At 46.6% G+C, this 14439-nt stretch overlaps 1 protein-coding gene across 2 annotated transcripts; it reads right to left on the reverse strand.

The window, feature by feature from the left end:
- Positions 1-482: 482 nt before the first annotated feature.
- zyx (zyxin) lies at positions 483-13628 on the reverse strand. 2 transcript variants are annotated; one of them, XM_086114373.1, is made up of 10 exons: positions 13394-13628; positions 5710-5953; positions 4890-5128; positions 4280-4375; positions 2799-3320; positions 2032-2173; positions 1762-1931; positions 1146-1324; positions 894-1014; positions 483-618 (listed from the first exon to the last, which is right to left on the reverse strand). In XM_086114373.1, exons 2-10 carry the CDS (start codon positions 5936-5938, stop codon positions 517-519), a joined length of 1800 nt encoding a protein of 599 aa, XP_085970499.1. In that variant the 5' UTR covers positions 5939-5953; positions 13394-13628; the 3' UTR covers positions 483-516. The 2 variants fall into 2 exon arrangements, with proteins under 2 accessions (XP_085970499.1, XP_085970500.1); XM_086114374.1 differs by lacking the exon at positions 13394-13628 and adding an exon at positions 12798-13201.
- Between the last annotated feature and the right edge of the window lie 811 nt (positions 13629-14439).

The following is a 14439-nucleotide window of genomic DNA, read 5'->3' on the forward strand; positions in this document are numbered from 1 at the left end:
CCGAGGTCCCCAGCCGGCAGCCAAACTCAAGTGGCAACGAATAAACAGGAGGCTCCTGCTGAGAGCGCCGACCGTACGCGTTCATCCTTATAGGCCACCAGAGCAGCAGCAGCAGCAGATGGAGCGATCCCAACGGGACGGGACTGCTCTCTTGATCCAAGCAGTCTGTGCAAGATAACGCGGAGCATTTTGTAGCATCAACATATGGCAACGAGAAGGCTAAAAATCGACATTAAGAGATCAGCGGCGGTGCAGTACATTACCTCTGCACTAAAGTGGATCGAACGAAGACGGGAGGACGCGGCACGACATGCAAAAAAACGCACCCTGGTCTCACGTGGGACATTCACACGGAACACTGAATAAAGCCCTGTGGCGCAAAGGCCGAGCGCTGAAAGGAACCCGCGCTTTTGGATTTGGTTCAGATTTAAGCGGAAAAGGGGCAGGGAGTGGGGAATGGTTGGGGTCGGGAGCGGGGGGGGGGGGGGGGGGGGGGCTACAGGTTCACTGCGCCGTCTAATTGGCTCGCTTGGCGTGGCACTTCATACACAAGATGCGACCATCCAGCGGGTAGCAGCCGTTTTCATCCGCTTCTATGGAGAGAGGGCGAGCACAGTCCTGAGGAAAGCAACACAACACAGAATCCAACGTCAACCTTATTTTCCAAATACGTTCATACTAGAAGCCGTGGCAAAAGTTATGAAATGAGAGGATGTTCATTCGGGTGTTCGCATTCGTAGAAATGGAGCAGATCACAAACATGTCGATGTAAAGGTTTGAATGCTTTTCAAGCTCGTCCTGAAATTTCACCCGAAAGCCAAACATCCCGCACTTTTTGGGAGGAGGGAAAGAGGGGGGACTACATGAGAAATGACTTTGGAATCCCATCTTACTTCGCAGCGGTAACACTTGAGATGGAAGTTCTTGTCAAGCGCGACGACTCTGACCGTCTCCTCGCTGCCCGGCGCTGGAATAATGGGCTCGTTGCAGCTCACACACAGCGGGGAGAAGCGCCTGGAATCCAAAAATAGTCAACCCAGTGACATCTGCACATGGCGCCTGGTTTGCGCTGCCCAGCCGCTCATTTCATCGGCGATTTTCTTTTGCGCCTCGTCGGTATGCATGAGAATGGCGGCAATGTGCACCTGTGGTAATCCTGGACGCAGTAGGGGTTGTCGTTGTCGTCGGTGATGAAGGGCGCCCCCTCCAGGATGCAGGAGCAGGTGCTGCAGCGGAAACAGTGCGAATGGAAACACTGACCGACGGCCTTCAGCACGCGATCCGTGATTCTCTCCCCGCATCGGGAGCACACCGCCAGGGAATTCTGAGGAAGAAAACATATCAAGTTTGTTTCGATGACAATGGTGCCTTCCTTTTTTTTTTTTTGCTTTTTGTTTTCTCTGTACGGCGAAGCCCCACAAGATTGTCAGTCATCGCTCTCACCCCGACTATTACGCAGATTTTTCAAAAAAATACATGTATTGTATTTTTTTTGTTGGCTTGCCTGGGAGGAAATTATTTGTGACAAGTCTGTTTTTATTGAGGGGACTTAATTTCACTGATGTGATAAAATTTGTATGCACAAACTTGGAAAAGGGTCTATATTTTCTAATTAATCGGCCGATTCATCGGTTATCGGAATTTTATTCGGCCAAATATGTCAATGGTCTCGGACTCCTAGTTGTTGTAACTTGACGTAAATTAATGATTAAAAAAAAATTCCAATTAAAATTCACACTATATTCTATTCTATCCTCTCACCATGTAGCATTCCTCGCACTCGGGGGCGCCATCCTTGTCGTAGAACTGCATGCCCTGAAGGGGGCGACGACATGTAACGCAACAGAAGCAGTTGGAGTGGAAAAGTTTCTCCATGGCTCGCACGGCCGGCTGCGTGCGGGACAGCGCCTCGCCGCACTTGCCGCAAACGTCTGAAACGAACGTGGAGACGGGCCGACAAGTCGGATAAGATAAGACACGACATGAATATTTGTCGCGTCCAGTAGTTTGGTGAAGACGCCGAGCGCGTACCGGTGAGAGGGGCGGGGCCGACGGGTGGGTGAGCGTCCATGTTTTTAATGAAGTCCTTGGTCATTCGCTCCAGCTCCTCCACTTCCTTCATGTTGAGCGCTATGCCGCCTCCTGAGGTGGACGCCGGACCAGGGGGTGATGGCTGCCCACACAAAAGCAATGCATTGGATCTCATTATTTTTCCGTTTCTTTGCACTCAACCGAGTTGATTTGTGAGTAAATTGAGTTGAGGTCATTATTTTCAATAGGAGACAATTTGTGACAATTTTTTTGTCTGCTGGGGCGTGTTTCTCATGGAAAGTACTCTGTGTTTTGGCGCGATGAAGGTTGGGAAACGGTTGATTATGGTTCCTGAAATTGCTGTGCCCGCCGTCATCATGGCCCTTTAAGAAATGCTCTTTTAGTCTTCACTGGAGGATGAAACGGTTTCAATATTGACACTAAATATGCACCCTTATATTTCAGAACTGTCGTCGAATTATGTGTTGATAGTTCTTGTGAACCTCAGTGACATGTCAATTGACTTAAAACCTTTTAGAAATTTGAGCTAGAGCTGTGAAACAGTTGACAGCCAGCTTGCAAACTAACTAATTTTGCGAAATAAAATTCCACAGCGTGCTCATGAAAAGCTAACATTTTTTGGGGTGTCATCAAGCTCATATTTTGCAGTTTGCATGCACACGGAGTAAAATCAGGTTCAAAGAAATATTTCAGCATGTGTTTGAAAGCACCTTGTGCACGCAAGCACACAGGCGTGCCGAACATACCGATGCTGCTGGGGGAGATTTCATTGGCTGATTGAAGGAAGAGGGTGGAGGCGAAGCCACGGTCTTAGTTTGGGGAGGAGGCACGGCGGCGGGCGGGTTTTGGTTCTGACTGACGTACTGAGGACTCTTCACGTGATTGGCGGCCATATTGTTTGGAGGAGCAACAGGTGCGGGCGGAGAGACTGGTACTGGGGGGAAAGTGCTGGCGCCCGTTGCGGGGGACGTTTTCGGCGGACCGCCGCCCGAATAGGGAGACTGGTTCAGGTTCTGGTTGAGTTTTTTCGCCAGCGATGAAGACGAGGTGGTTATTCTTGCTCCAAATGGGGACTTGGCCACCGGTGGCGGGGGTGAATTGTGGTTGCCCTGTCGGTTGGTGCGGGCTTTTAGTTCCTCTGCCCAGGGCGCAGGAGGCGGACGGTCTCCCATCTCGGGAGGGGGGAGGAAAGAGAGGGCTGGCTTGGGGGCTGTTGGCGGGGGCCCGGCCGGCTTGAGCGACGGTGCAGTGGAGGATTGGTTTGGCAACTGGGAGAGGGGGAAAAACAACAAACATTCACATCCCCTTCAGTTCATAAAACAACAAAACTATTTAAATTCCCTGCAAAGTATCTCGTTAACACAACTGCCAAATATGAATGACCAAAAAAAAAGTCCAGACAATAAGCCTCAGAGGGGGCCGGACGTGCGGACAGTCACGGATGACAATGAGGCGCTCTAAATCGGCCGCTAGCGGACTATTTGAAATCAGGTTAGAGGTATAGCTAGCTAGACAACGGCATGCACACCAGATAACCGCTGATGCAAATGCCGTCGCCGAAGTTCTCTTGTAGTGGGGAAGCAGCGATGCCGTTGCGTACTACAGTCCACACATTTTTCACCAGTTCTCTGTAAACATGTATAGAAATGTGAAAAGGGGCCTTTAAATGCAAATCACTGAATTTCTTTAAAAAAAAAGAGTAGATAATGTATCACCACAAGAGAGTCATATAGGGCGCCACAACGGATCAACAGTTTTGAATGAAGCGCTACGATCAAGTAAACGTTCCACTTCATGTTTGGAGCTTCTCAATAGGGCTCCAGCTTTCTGACATTTATTTTGTGGATTTGGAGCAAACATTATTCTGACCCGGTTGTGCATCTCCCGCTTGGACTAAACACACTCCATTTATGGACCTCTCCCTGAGTCTTTGGCAGCACATACTGGCTCCATCGCACTCTCACGCTCTACTCGGTGTGCAACGTTCCCTGCAAGAGTCTCTTCTCACTTTTTTTTTTTTTCGTGCCAACCCAATGTGCTTCGTGTGCAGTTCACTTATCATTGAGCGTTCCACCTGAACTGAGACTCATAAACGCAGACCTGGCATAACTCCAAATTATTTCCACTGACCGACCAGCTTTTGTTTTGCTTCCTTCCTCGGTCTGAATCTTTTTCTAGACTCATCGTTTTTTAATCCAAGTTTCCACCGTCACCTCTGCTTTGGTACCTTTGGGTTGAAGGGCCCCCGCGACTCCATTTCTGAAAGCATGTTTGTAAGAGAGTCGATCTGTTTATCGAGGCTTGTTTGCTTGGCCATAGTTCTCTGTTAGAGGTGGAAAAAGGGGGGGGGGGCACACACACAGAGCATGAATACACATAAAAAGGACTAGGATGAATCAAATACCGTACAGATCATTGTTAGGTGACAGTCAAGAAACCATTGAGTCTAAATATTCAAAGCTCGCTTAAGACTAATATCAGGAAGAAAAGATGCAAATATGATTCATGACGAGAGTGAAGAAAGGCATTTTGAATGTGATTATTCAACGATGTCATTCGTCATCATGAAGCAGCAGAGACAAACGGCATGGAGTACGTTTCAGCAAAGTTATTCCAGTCATCATTTCAGCTTTTATTCATCTACATTAGTAATGCGCTTGGGTGGCAACCATTTTAGGGTGATGACAGCTGCGATAGGTTCCAGCACGCCCCGCGATCAGAAAATGGATGGATGGATGGATCTACATTAGTGTTTTTTTATTTTTTTTGCTACGCTGTGGCCTCAGTGTGTATCTGCAATAAAGTTTTGATTTGACGAGGGGCCCATCGGGGCTTACCTGCGGGTGTCCAACAGTGGCGGCGGGTGGAGGTGGCGGGGGAGGAGGGGGAGTGGGCAGGCTTGCCAGACGGGCGCTCTCGTCAGGGGCGGCCGGTGGGGGAAGGTCATCTGCTACGGGGGGCGGCGCCGGGAAGGCCGGCGGGGGGGCGTCCGAGACGAGAGGTGTGATCTGGCATTCGGGGGGAGGGGCCGGCAAGTCGTCATCCATCGGAGGAGGAGGAGGAGGGGGTGGGAAATCTAGGGACGATAGGGAGGGGGTTCAAATGAAATCACACACCGCAACGGCCAAGGTCAAGGACATGTGGCATCACCGTGCCGACGCCCATTGGGAGGCAGGAAAAAACAGGAGGGCGGGATTTCGGCGGCTGCGGATATGCTGATTATATCATAAGGTGAAGGCTATTTCAATTTTTTTTCCCATCCATTTTTGGGAGGGAACACTGCTACTATCCTTCAGACATTTATAACCCAGAAGCCAAGATTAGAGGAAAAGACAAAACCCCTGCAGAAGGTTCAACGTGAAGCGAACCTCCGTTATCGTTTGCTCTCAAATTCACCTCTCAGTTCATGGGAAGGGGGCTAATTTACACAACCACTTCATTATTTATGTTGACTATCAAGTCAATTCTCACAACCTGCTGCTAATCAGTTCTTTCAGGTCTTTATGACTCGTAAAGGCGCGTTGCGGCATGTTTTGCCACTCGCTGCACACGGTCATGCGCGTTCTCGCCCGTGGGTTCAAATCTTCTGAATCTGTCCCGATTGGCTAAAAAGTCCTACACGCGCTCGACGCAATACGCTCCAAAAATCTCAGATACCGTCACAGAGTGAGGGCGGCGGCGGGGGCAGATCTCCGACACGTCCAATCACGCCCGTGCCCACAGGCATCGGCGTTGGCGACGGCGCGGAGGGCGGCGTCAGGCTCTTGGGCCGCGGCGGGGCCACCGAGGCAAACTTCTTTGGCTGGTTGTAGAAAGTCGGCGTGGTGACTTTGAAGTTGAGGGACGACGTCACCATGACCGGCTTGCTGCTACCGGAACTCTCCATCTTCCACAAATTGACCTGAGGATGATCATACACACCACATTTACACACGAAAAACATCATTTGCTGTTGTTATAGGATGATGACTTGTCATTATTATTACTACCGTATTTTCCGCACTATAAGGTGCTTCGGAGTATAAGGCGCACCTTTTATCAACGGTCCATTTTAAAACTGTTTTCATATACGGGGCACATCGCATTATAAGGCGCATAGAACAGGAGCTACAATAGTGGCTGCAGTTGAGTTATGCATCCACGAGATCGAGCTATGCTAAAGGGAATATAATGCAATACAGCTTTATTCATACAGAGCGTTCACAACCGCTGCAGCTGTCACAAAGCGCTTTTCAGAACATTTTAAATACTGCATCCAAGAAATCTGAATATTGATCCACATATAAGGCGCATTGGATGATAAGGCGCTCTGTCGGCTTTTGAGAAAATTGAATGCTTTTAGATGCGCCTTATAGTGTGGAAAATACGGTATATATTTTTTATAAACGCAGCGCAAACTTGACTGTCGCCACTCCCAGTCCAAACTAACTTTAACGCAAACACCACATTACTTTGTCTGCCAATACAAAAAAAGTCCTAAACAGGCTAATGAAACGAGCATCGCAGTTGTGACACTAGAACCCTTCAAGTAACAGATATTTAAACTAAAAACGGTGCATCACCACATGTAGACATACAATACAACAATCGTTAACTAATTCATGTCACTAAGGCAGTAACAGGAGTTGGGAAACGCTTCATTTGTGTCTGTGATTGGATCATACTACCCCCACACCCCGCCAAATCACAAGGAACAAAATTTTTTGACACGCATTGATTGACATGATGTCACAGATCAAATCGTACTTGTTTCTCAAGGCACCTTTTTGACCCTTTCACGCACCAATAATGATCACCTTTAACCTGATAACACCATCAGATGGCGGCTGTCGTAACCGCTGTCTAACTTTAAGGGGTTAAAGTCTTCAGGTCTTGCGAGATTGGGCGACACTTCCTGTGGCAACATTCATGAAGATGGTTTGAACTCGGGGCCAGACCGATTCATCGGCCTGCTGATTCCATCCACCAATATTGAGCTGTTAAAATCGGCCGATTAGTCAGGTAGTTTTATTCTGCTGACAAGCCCAAAATGGCGTTCCAGATTCTGTGACAAGAGCCCTGGCAAAATGGACATCGGCGTCGTGACAGAAAACGATTTTGCCCATCAGAGTGGAGATGGCTCGCGCAGACTCCAGCATCAGCTTACGATATTCATCACGTACTTGTTTATGGTGACATCAAGCAGGGTTGTCCCGGTAGGGTCACGGATCTATAGCCAACGATACCGTGCGAGGTACGTCAAGCAAAGCGGCTCAAGTATTTCCCTCACGCGTGCTTTGATGTTAAAACAAATGTTGAACATACTGCCGCGTCTTGACGGAGATTCCACACAATGTCTGAGCCTATTTCCCCGCAGCCCACCGCTCCCAAACATGACCTTTAGTCAAAAGGACCGTTGTTCCGCTCACACGCAAATAAAAGTCATTTATCCAAACACATGCAACACTCGTCAACCCCTTTTTCAAGAATGCTCGGTTCCGCAACCTGCCGTTAACTGAGGATGAGCCGACACATTCTTCCCAAATTGATTTTGCTGCACTGCAATCTCCAGCACCTGAAGAATAGCACAAACAACTTTGGTTGTGTAATTTGCAATTATTTTTTTGTCAAGGCACACAAGCTACACTTACAAGTTCTGACAAGACTAAAAAAATAAATAAATAAAAAACTTGTAGCGCTCGACAAGGATTGAATAAGTTTCCCTTGACGCGAACGTTTTTTTTTTTTTTTTTTTTTTGTGATTGTACAAGTGAATGCATCGGGCTTTGGGTTGCCTGAGAAAGCACGGAGAATGATGAACAGTGTGAAAAAGTGAACAACTGTCAGGCTTCTGCTCAAAAGTAAAAAAATAAATAAACTAAGGAAAAGTCGACTAGAACATCTGAACTTTATTTGTGGTTAATAAGAGGCGCTTTTAAATGTCAGCAGGTTTGTGCTGACTCCCGCTTGAATGTGATTGGTTGATTATGAACACAACTACGAGAGTGTGCACACACTTCTATGCGACCACGTTGGGTTTTTTTTTTTACCATCTTTTTCTTTCATTTGACTTTTTTTTATGGGTGTCAATGATGGAAAATGTTCAAGTGATTTACCTTGGTCTCATTTTTGGGCGGTTGAACCGAGGGTGACGCCCCACGCAAAACAACACGGTAAAGTAAAAGAGCGAGCAAGTCGAGTGACGATCCACAAAGGTGGCGATGTGCCTCAGGGATGTCCAAGTGTGAAATGACGGATTTATGGCGCTGATACTGTGGCCAGCTTTCACAAAGCCGTATTTCAGCCTTTTCCGTCATTTTTATCGGCGCCGGCAAGGAGGGGCATTGTTTCGACTATGTTCTTCTCTTTCGACTGGACAGGGTCTGTTTTTCATAAAACGAATGGGGTGGGGTCGGGGGGGTAATCATGTCATGTTAATGTGACAATGGTGCTTTGTGAGTAAAAACAGGAAAAAAAGGAGAAAAAAGGGAGGCCTCAAAGAGGAAGTGGAAGCGAAAAGGCCCATGTCACCGTTTCCTTGTCAACATCCATTTTATGAACGTCTCATTTGTCAATCATTTGGTTTCTGTTTCACCGTTTCATATTCCTCATATGAAAGAAATGGTCATTTTCATATAGACAAATATGGTCATATATATTCAGCGACATTATTAGTATGAACTTGCTTTAGGGCTGCAACTAACGAGTTTGATGGTCAGGTACAGTCATCTGTCAAATAATCGGGTTAAAGGAAATATCCTTGCATTTCCATCCCTTTATTCAAAAACAGAGCAGGATTTCAAAATCGCAGTGCAGAGAATAGATAATGATCATTCCGATTCTGCTTTCGCAAACAATGCCGATCATTGTGCTCCAAAGAAAAGGCGAAGGCTTTTTATTTTGATTCGACACAACGATAATCTGTCTGCTTTCGTGGAAGACAACAGATATGGGAGAATATTTCCTGTTCAGAAGATGAAAATTCCAAGGACCATTTTAAATGACCAAAGGCCTCTCAAACAACTAATCCATCACCCTATTTTACCTGTAATCGATTCATCGTTGCATCTCCGCTCCAAACTAAAACTTTTTCGCAACTCGCTAAAAATGATAAACTCCAACCTCGACCCCGACGCAGCTAATCTGTCCTGAAACGTGATCCTCGGGATGTGAGCGGGACCGTTGGCGGTGGAGAGAAATGTTGCATTACAGCACAATGACATCACCTTCTGCGCCGTTTTGCCCCCCCCCCCCGCCCCCACCCCACACACTCGTCATCCCCCAAAGCAGCCTCCATCTGTGCTGACTTAAGCTTTGCATTAGCCAAACGAGGAACTCTCTTTGCTATGGCTGATCTCATCCATAATATTTTTGTACCCCCGCAGTTCCGCTCTCACTTGAGCTGAAAGCCGCCAGTTGCGGCGTGACACTCTCAGTTCCCCGTTCCAGCTGTTACGTACGACAACATGACATCGTCTCGCCGCAGAGCTGGAGCCCAAACTGTACACCGCTAACTACACCTCTCTGGCGCTCGCGTGCCTTCGACATGAGCCAATCGCTCGGGACGGCGCAAGGCAAGAGCGTTCATACGACAAAAGCATTACCCCGCGCGAGACGGAAAAGGTCAACAGCGCTGAGACACTCGACTGCATAGCTCCATAATTATTGCAACGTTCAAACTTGGAAATAACAAGTGCAAAGGCATACGCCAGATTGATTATCTGTGGGAACGCTCAGTTCGTGGCAAGTTTTCCCTTGGTGAGATGAATGTGATGATGAGTTAGTAATTCGGTACAAGGTGCTCTCAAAGTCAAAATACGTCTCCATTTTTTCTGCCTCCTTTCAGGTATCATCGGGACAGATGCAATGCCAACAACATTTGACGACATCGGCTTCAGATTTTCGAAGCACATGGTTCCTTTGTCCACACTGGGAGCAAGCAGGATTTCGGCATCGCTAGCCGGCAAAAAGTTTTTCTGTCCTCGACTGCCGTTCAAGCGGCACTTTGCTTCGAAGAGCGTCAAAGCTTGATCTGGAGCAACTTGAGCATCATCATCATCCTCTCCCGCGTGAAGCTTTTGAACAACCAAAAGTCGCTCCGGGTCAAGCTTCGTCAGCCTTTGTCAGCATCCGCTGAATTCGAGCTTTGGTTGATGCGGAATTCTGGTGAGTAGCCTCGCTCTGTCTTTGCGCAAAATGCCTGCCGTAAGACTTCATCCAATGGCGGTGGTCGTAGCGGGCCTTTTGTTGTGTCATTTTTCAAGAAGTGGGCCGGGTGGCTATTTTGCAACACTGTGCCAAGGTCAAATCGGCAAGCCATGAGAGAGAGAATCGTGAAATTGGAACACCAAAGCGATCAAATGTCAAACTTTTGTCTGTCCGAATGCTCGGTAAACCATGCTATGCTTATTTATTTTCATGGGGGTCTTTTGTCTATTGAAATGAGCCAATCTCGGTGGCCGCCGTGATCGTAAGAGTGCGTTTTTGATATAATCTCTCGATTGCGCTCCCGGCGTAAATGGCGCAACCCCGTTTGTGAGAAAGTGTGTTTAGGTCACTAATGCAGGGACAAAAACAGCCTTTGGAAGAGCAATCTTACAGGTCACTAGACATCCATTATGCTGTGCCGTGCCTGTGATCACCCCGAGATGAATAATTAAACCGAGGCGCAACCCAACAGCCTTGCCCCAATGCACTGTCTGAGCAAAGCCGCGTTCCAACTCTCTTGATAGACAAAACAGAAAAGTACATCCCACGATCGAAGGCTGTAAATAGCTTGTGTGTCTCCACTCGTCAGGGCTACGATTCAAGGAGAATTTCCCCAGGAAAGCGACCACGCGTTCAGCCGTTCACGAATCGTTTGCCTCCCACACAGAGTGGCGATTCACACATCATTCTCTTGAGACACAAGCGCCACAGTGACCTCAAACTATGCCACCAATGCGGTTTCTTGCTTAAGCGCGTTAGTGACGACACCTCAGCTCGGGGCTCTATCCTCCATCTGAAAATAATGACACACATTTTTAAGGGAGTTTGTCAGACGGAAAGCCACAGCATCCTAAATTGTGTAATTCGATTATTTTCCAACGTTTTCCACAAGAGCAAGGGGAGTGGAAGTACAGTCAACCCTCGCAGATTCATGAGGCCACACCTACTTGTGTTTTTTTTAAATATAGAATATAAAGACTTTTTGTTGAAGAATACACCAATTCAAATGCGGTTGTGGCTTTTCGCTTACAACCGAAGATGCAACCCAAATGTTGCCCTCCTTCTACGGCACAGGTGTCAAAGTCAAGGCTCGGGGGCCAGATCTGGCCCGCCATATCATTTTATGTGGCCCGCGAAAGCAAATGGTGGTAAATTTCTCAAGATGATGCAGCAAACAGTCCGGATCGAGTTCCGGATATATGCATCAAAAATGTGATGAAATGAGTAACAGAAAAAAACATCACTTAATATTTTTTACAGGTTGCGAAGCAGTAACATAAATGCATGTGTCCTCGTTATTTTTTTTCCCTTCAAAATCTGTAGGCCAACCATAGTTGAGAATAAAATGGCTTTGAAATTTTTAAAAGGCAGAGTGCTAATTGCTTATTGATAATGCGAGCATAAGTAAAAATGACTGTCTATTATATTATCAGGCTAATTATTATCATGACAAAATATCACTGTATGTGGTACTTTTTTTCAGGTTATCAAAAGCGGTTATGAGGCTAACAGCACGCAGCTAAGACTCCGGTCATTTCTCGGTACGTATCAGGACGACAGAGTATGGTCTCGTGAACTCCCCGAGGAGTCTTCCTCAGGATTTACGCTTGATCGTACTTCTTTAGAAGGCTAGTCTATTTGTAAATCGGAATGGCTGTGTAGTATACTTAAGAACCCTAATTCCCTTCGCCCCACTCGGCTCTTGATGTATATCCAACCAACGCATCCTTATTTTAAGATAGCAGACGAAAACAACATCCAGGTATTCCATGGGTTCTTGGTTTATGCGTACTTTCAATTGGAAAAGTACTTGTGCCACGACCGATGACACTTCACAAGATTACAAGGACATAAGAACGGATAAAAACACTCAACTCCGCTCCTCTTCTCAGTTGAGAGGCATCACATCAATGTGCTTCATTGACAACTAGTAGTAGTTGTACTTGGGCACCTTTGTGTGGCATGTTAGGTCTTAACAGAAAGAGCATGAAAACTGTGAATACATGCGTTTTACGGCCAATAGCTGTGAACAGGTTCCACCCCAAAAATAAAAATAATAATTTAAAGAGACTGGAATGGTCCCATCAGAATGCTTCAACGTTATTGCTTCTTTCTCCTTAGGGGACATGTTTGGGTGCTTATATGGGACTTTGAATTCCAATCAAAGCTTTGTAGTTCATGACACATTTTGCCTCCTGAACAACAGGTTATCACAACAAGAAAGAATTAACACCTGGGCTACCACTGACAAAACGGCTTCGATAACAGGATATGACGTTTAGCACGTTCAATCATTAACTCGTGTACATTATGAGCAGATAAGAATGGAATTCAAAGCGAGTGTTGGCTAACGAATGTCGCGTGGCAAGCAGGAACACGAGCTAGCTAGGTCAGGTGCCTGAACGACCAAACCCTCAAAGCTACATTCACCGAAGAAAAACGGTTCCGTTGAAGCGTGATCAATTGAAATTGGTCGGTAGTCAAAGCTGGCAGTGGTGTATTCAAAGCAAGAAAACCGCTTGCCTTGTGACAGTTGAATCACAGCGGCCGCCACTCACCTGTCTGCGCTGCCGGTTTACACGCAATCCTGGCGGGGCGCTCACGTTAGCTTAGCCGAGTGAACCACCAGCACGCCCACAAACAGCCGAGCCTTCACCAAGCTAGTCTGGACCGGGCTGGCGAAAGGGACTGCGGTTCATTAATTCCTCAAACGATTGAATGAATTCAACAAAAGCTTGAAAGCACCGCAGCTGTCACGCTGAGCAAGCACAGTCAACTTTTTGGTTTTTCTTGTTTGGTCGCTGCTTCCGCATAGCCGCCCTTTTATCATCGTCGATGTCCCACCAGCCGGCAGAGAACACTGATCTTGTGAATCTGTTCAGCGAAATAGCATATACCCTGAGGCATACTCAAGTTAATAATTTATGTAGAATGCCGCCATAGTATGCGGTTCGTCACGCAAAACCCGCAGTTGGGTTCTCGCGTTACAGTATTGTGCCGCAGATTGCTGCAGAATCCTAAACTGACACAAGAGTTGTCCTTATTTGGTAACTGTCGTTAGCCTGTCCTTAAAAAAAACACCAAGCCAGAAAAGAAAAAGAAAAAAGCACACACCACTTCCTTTTCGGCTCACATAATTACAGAAGGCACTCACCGTGAAGTGGTTCTTTCCCCCTTTTTAACTTCCAACTCTTTTCTTGTTGCTCGGTTCCTCTTGTTGCCAGGAATGGTAACTTCTGCCTTTCAGTCCCTCTCCCTCTTACTCAGGCTTCCTCTTTCCAGCTGCTAGACCCTCCCCTTGCGCTTTTCGGACTGGATAAGGAATGACAGCATCCTTTCAAACAAGTTCTTTCTCGTTTGACTTTGGCTCAGGAGCTGTGTAGTACAATGTAAACACCAACTCATTCCCCCCCGGCCCCCTCCCCTTGTCTTTCTGGATGAGCTAGCTGACCACTCAGACGCCCCCCACCGTTCCCCTTTCTCTCTGGATTCTTGCAGCATTCTTCATTCAATGACATCAACCTCTCTGTTCGCCTCTCCTTGTAAGGTCAGGAGTGGGGGATAGAAAATGGTGAAAGAAAGAGGGAGAGATAATGGGGGGGGGGGGGGATGATTAGGTACAGATACGAACATGTGCAATAATATAGTTTGGAACACAGAGAGTCACCACAAACGAAAATCAGTATTGTGTCTGTATTTGAGGAAAATGCGTCATGCAAATGGAATTGAAAGGACCACCAGTCAAACAACTGACATCAGGTCACCATTTTTTCAAAAATGATCTTTTAATCGGAAGGGACCAAAAATATTTCCGTCTACGTCACGCATACGTCATTTCAAATTGTACATTGCTATTCCAAGATTATCCATCCCAAATTGCGCAGTTGACTGGTTTTTAACGTCGTCTTTCCAACAATATAAAAAGAGAACACCATTTGAAATAATATTAGTCAACAGCAAATTTTAATCACAGGTGACTTCGGTGTCCCTAAACCAGTTTTTCCCATTTTTTAGCCCATCGTCCTTCATGCCAGCATTTTAAAAAAAAATCTAGAAAAGTTTACTTGCTTCTCTGATTAAAAAAAAAACAAAAACACAAAAAATGTGTTGACCAGCGTAATGTTAGCCTAGCGTGAATGGCCAAGTCATTCCTAACTTAGTCACATTTTCCATAAAAAAAATATCAAAGTGATTGCTGAT

This window comes from Hippocampus guttulatus, chromosome 6 (assembly GCF_054856545.1).
Source record: "Hippocampus guttulatus isolate MCC_2025c chromosome 6, RoL_Hgut_1.0, whole genome shotgun sequence".
NCBI classification, from domain to species: domain Eukaryota; kingdom Metazoa; phylum Chordata; class Actinopteri; order Syngnathiformes; family Syngnathidae; genus Hippocampus; species Hippocampus guttulatus.

Bases quoted from the DNA above. Each gene is read 5' to 3' on its own strand.
- zyx (XM_086114373.1), bottom strand. From the start codon at position 5,938: ATGGAGAGTTCCGGTAGCAGCAAGCCGGTCATGGTGACGTCGTCCCTC. The intron at 1,015-1,145 runs GTGCACATTGCC...TTTGGATTCCAG, and splicing joins TGCGTCCAGGATTACCACAG to GCGCTTCTCCCCGCTGTGTG. The intron at 619-893 runs GTAAGATGGGAT...TGCTTTCCTCAG, and splicing joins TCAAGTGTTACCGCTGCGAA to GACTGTGCTCGCCCTCTCTC.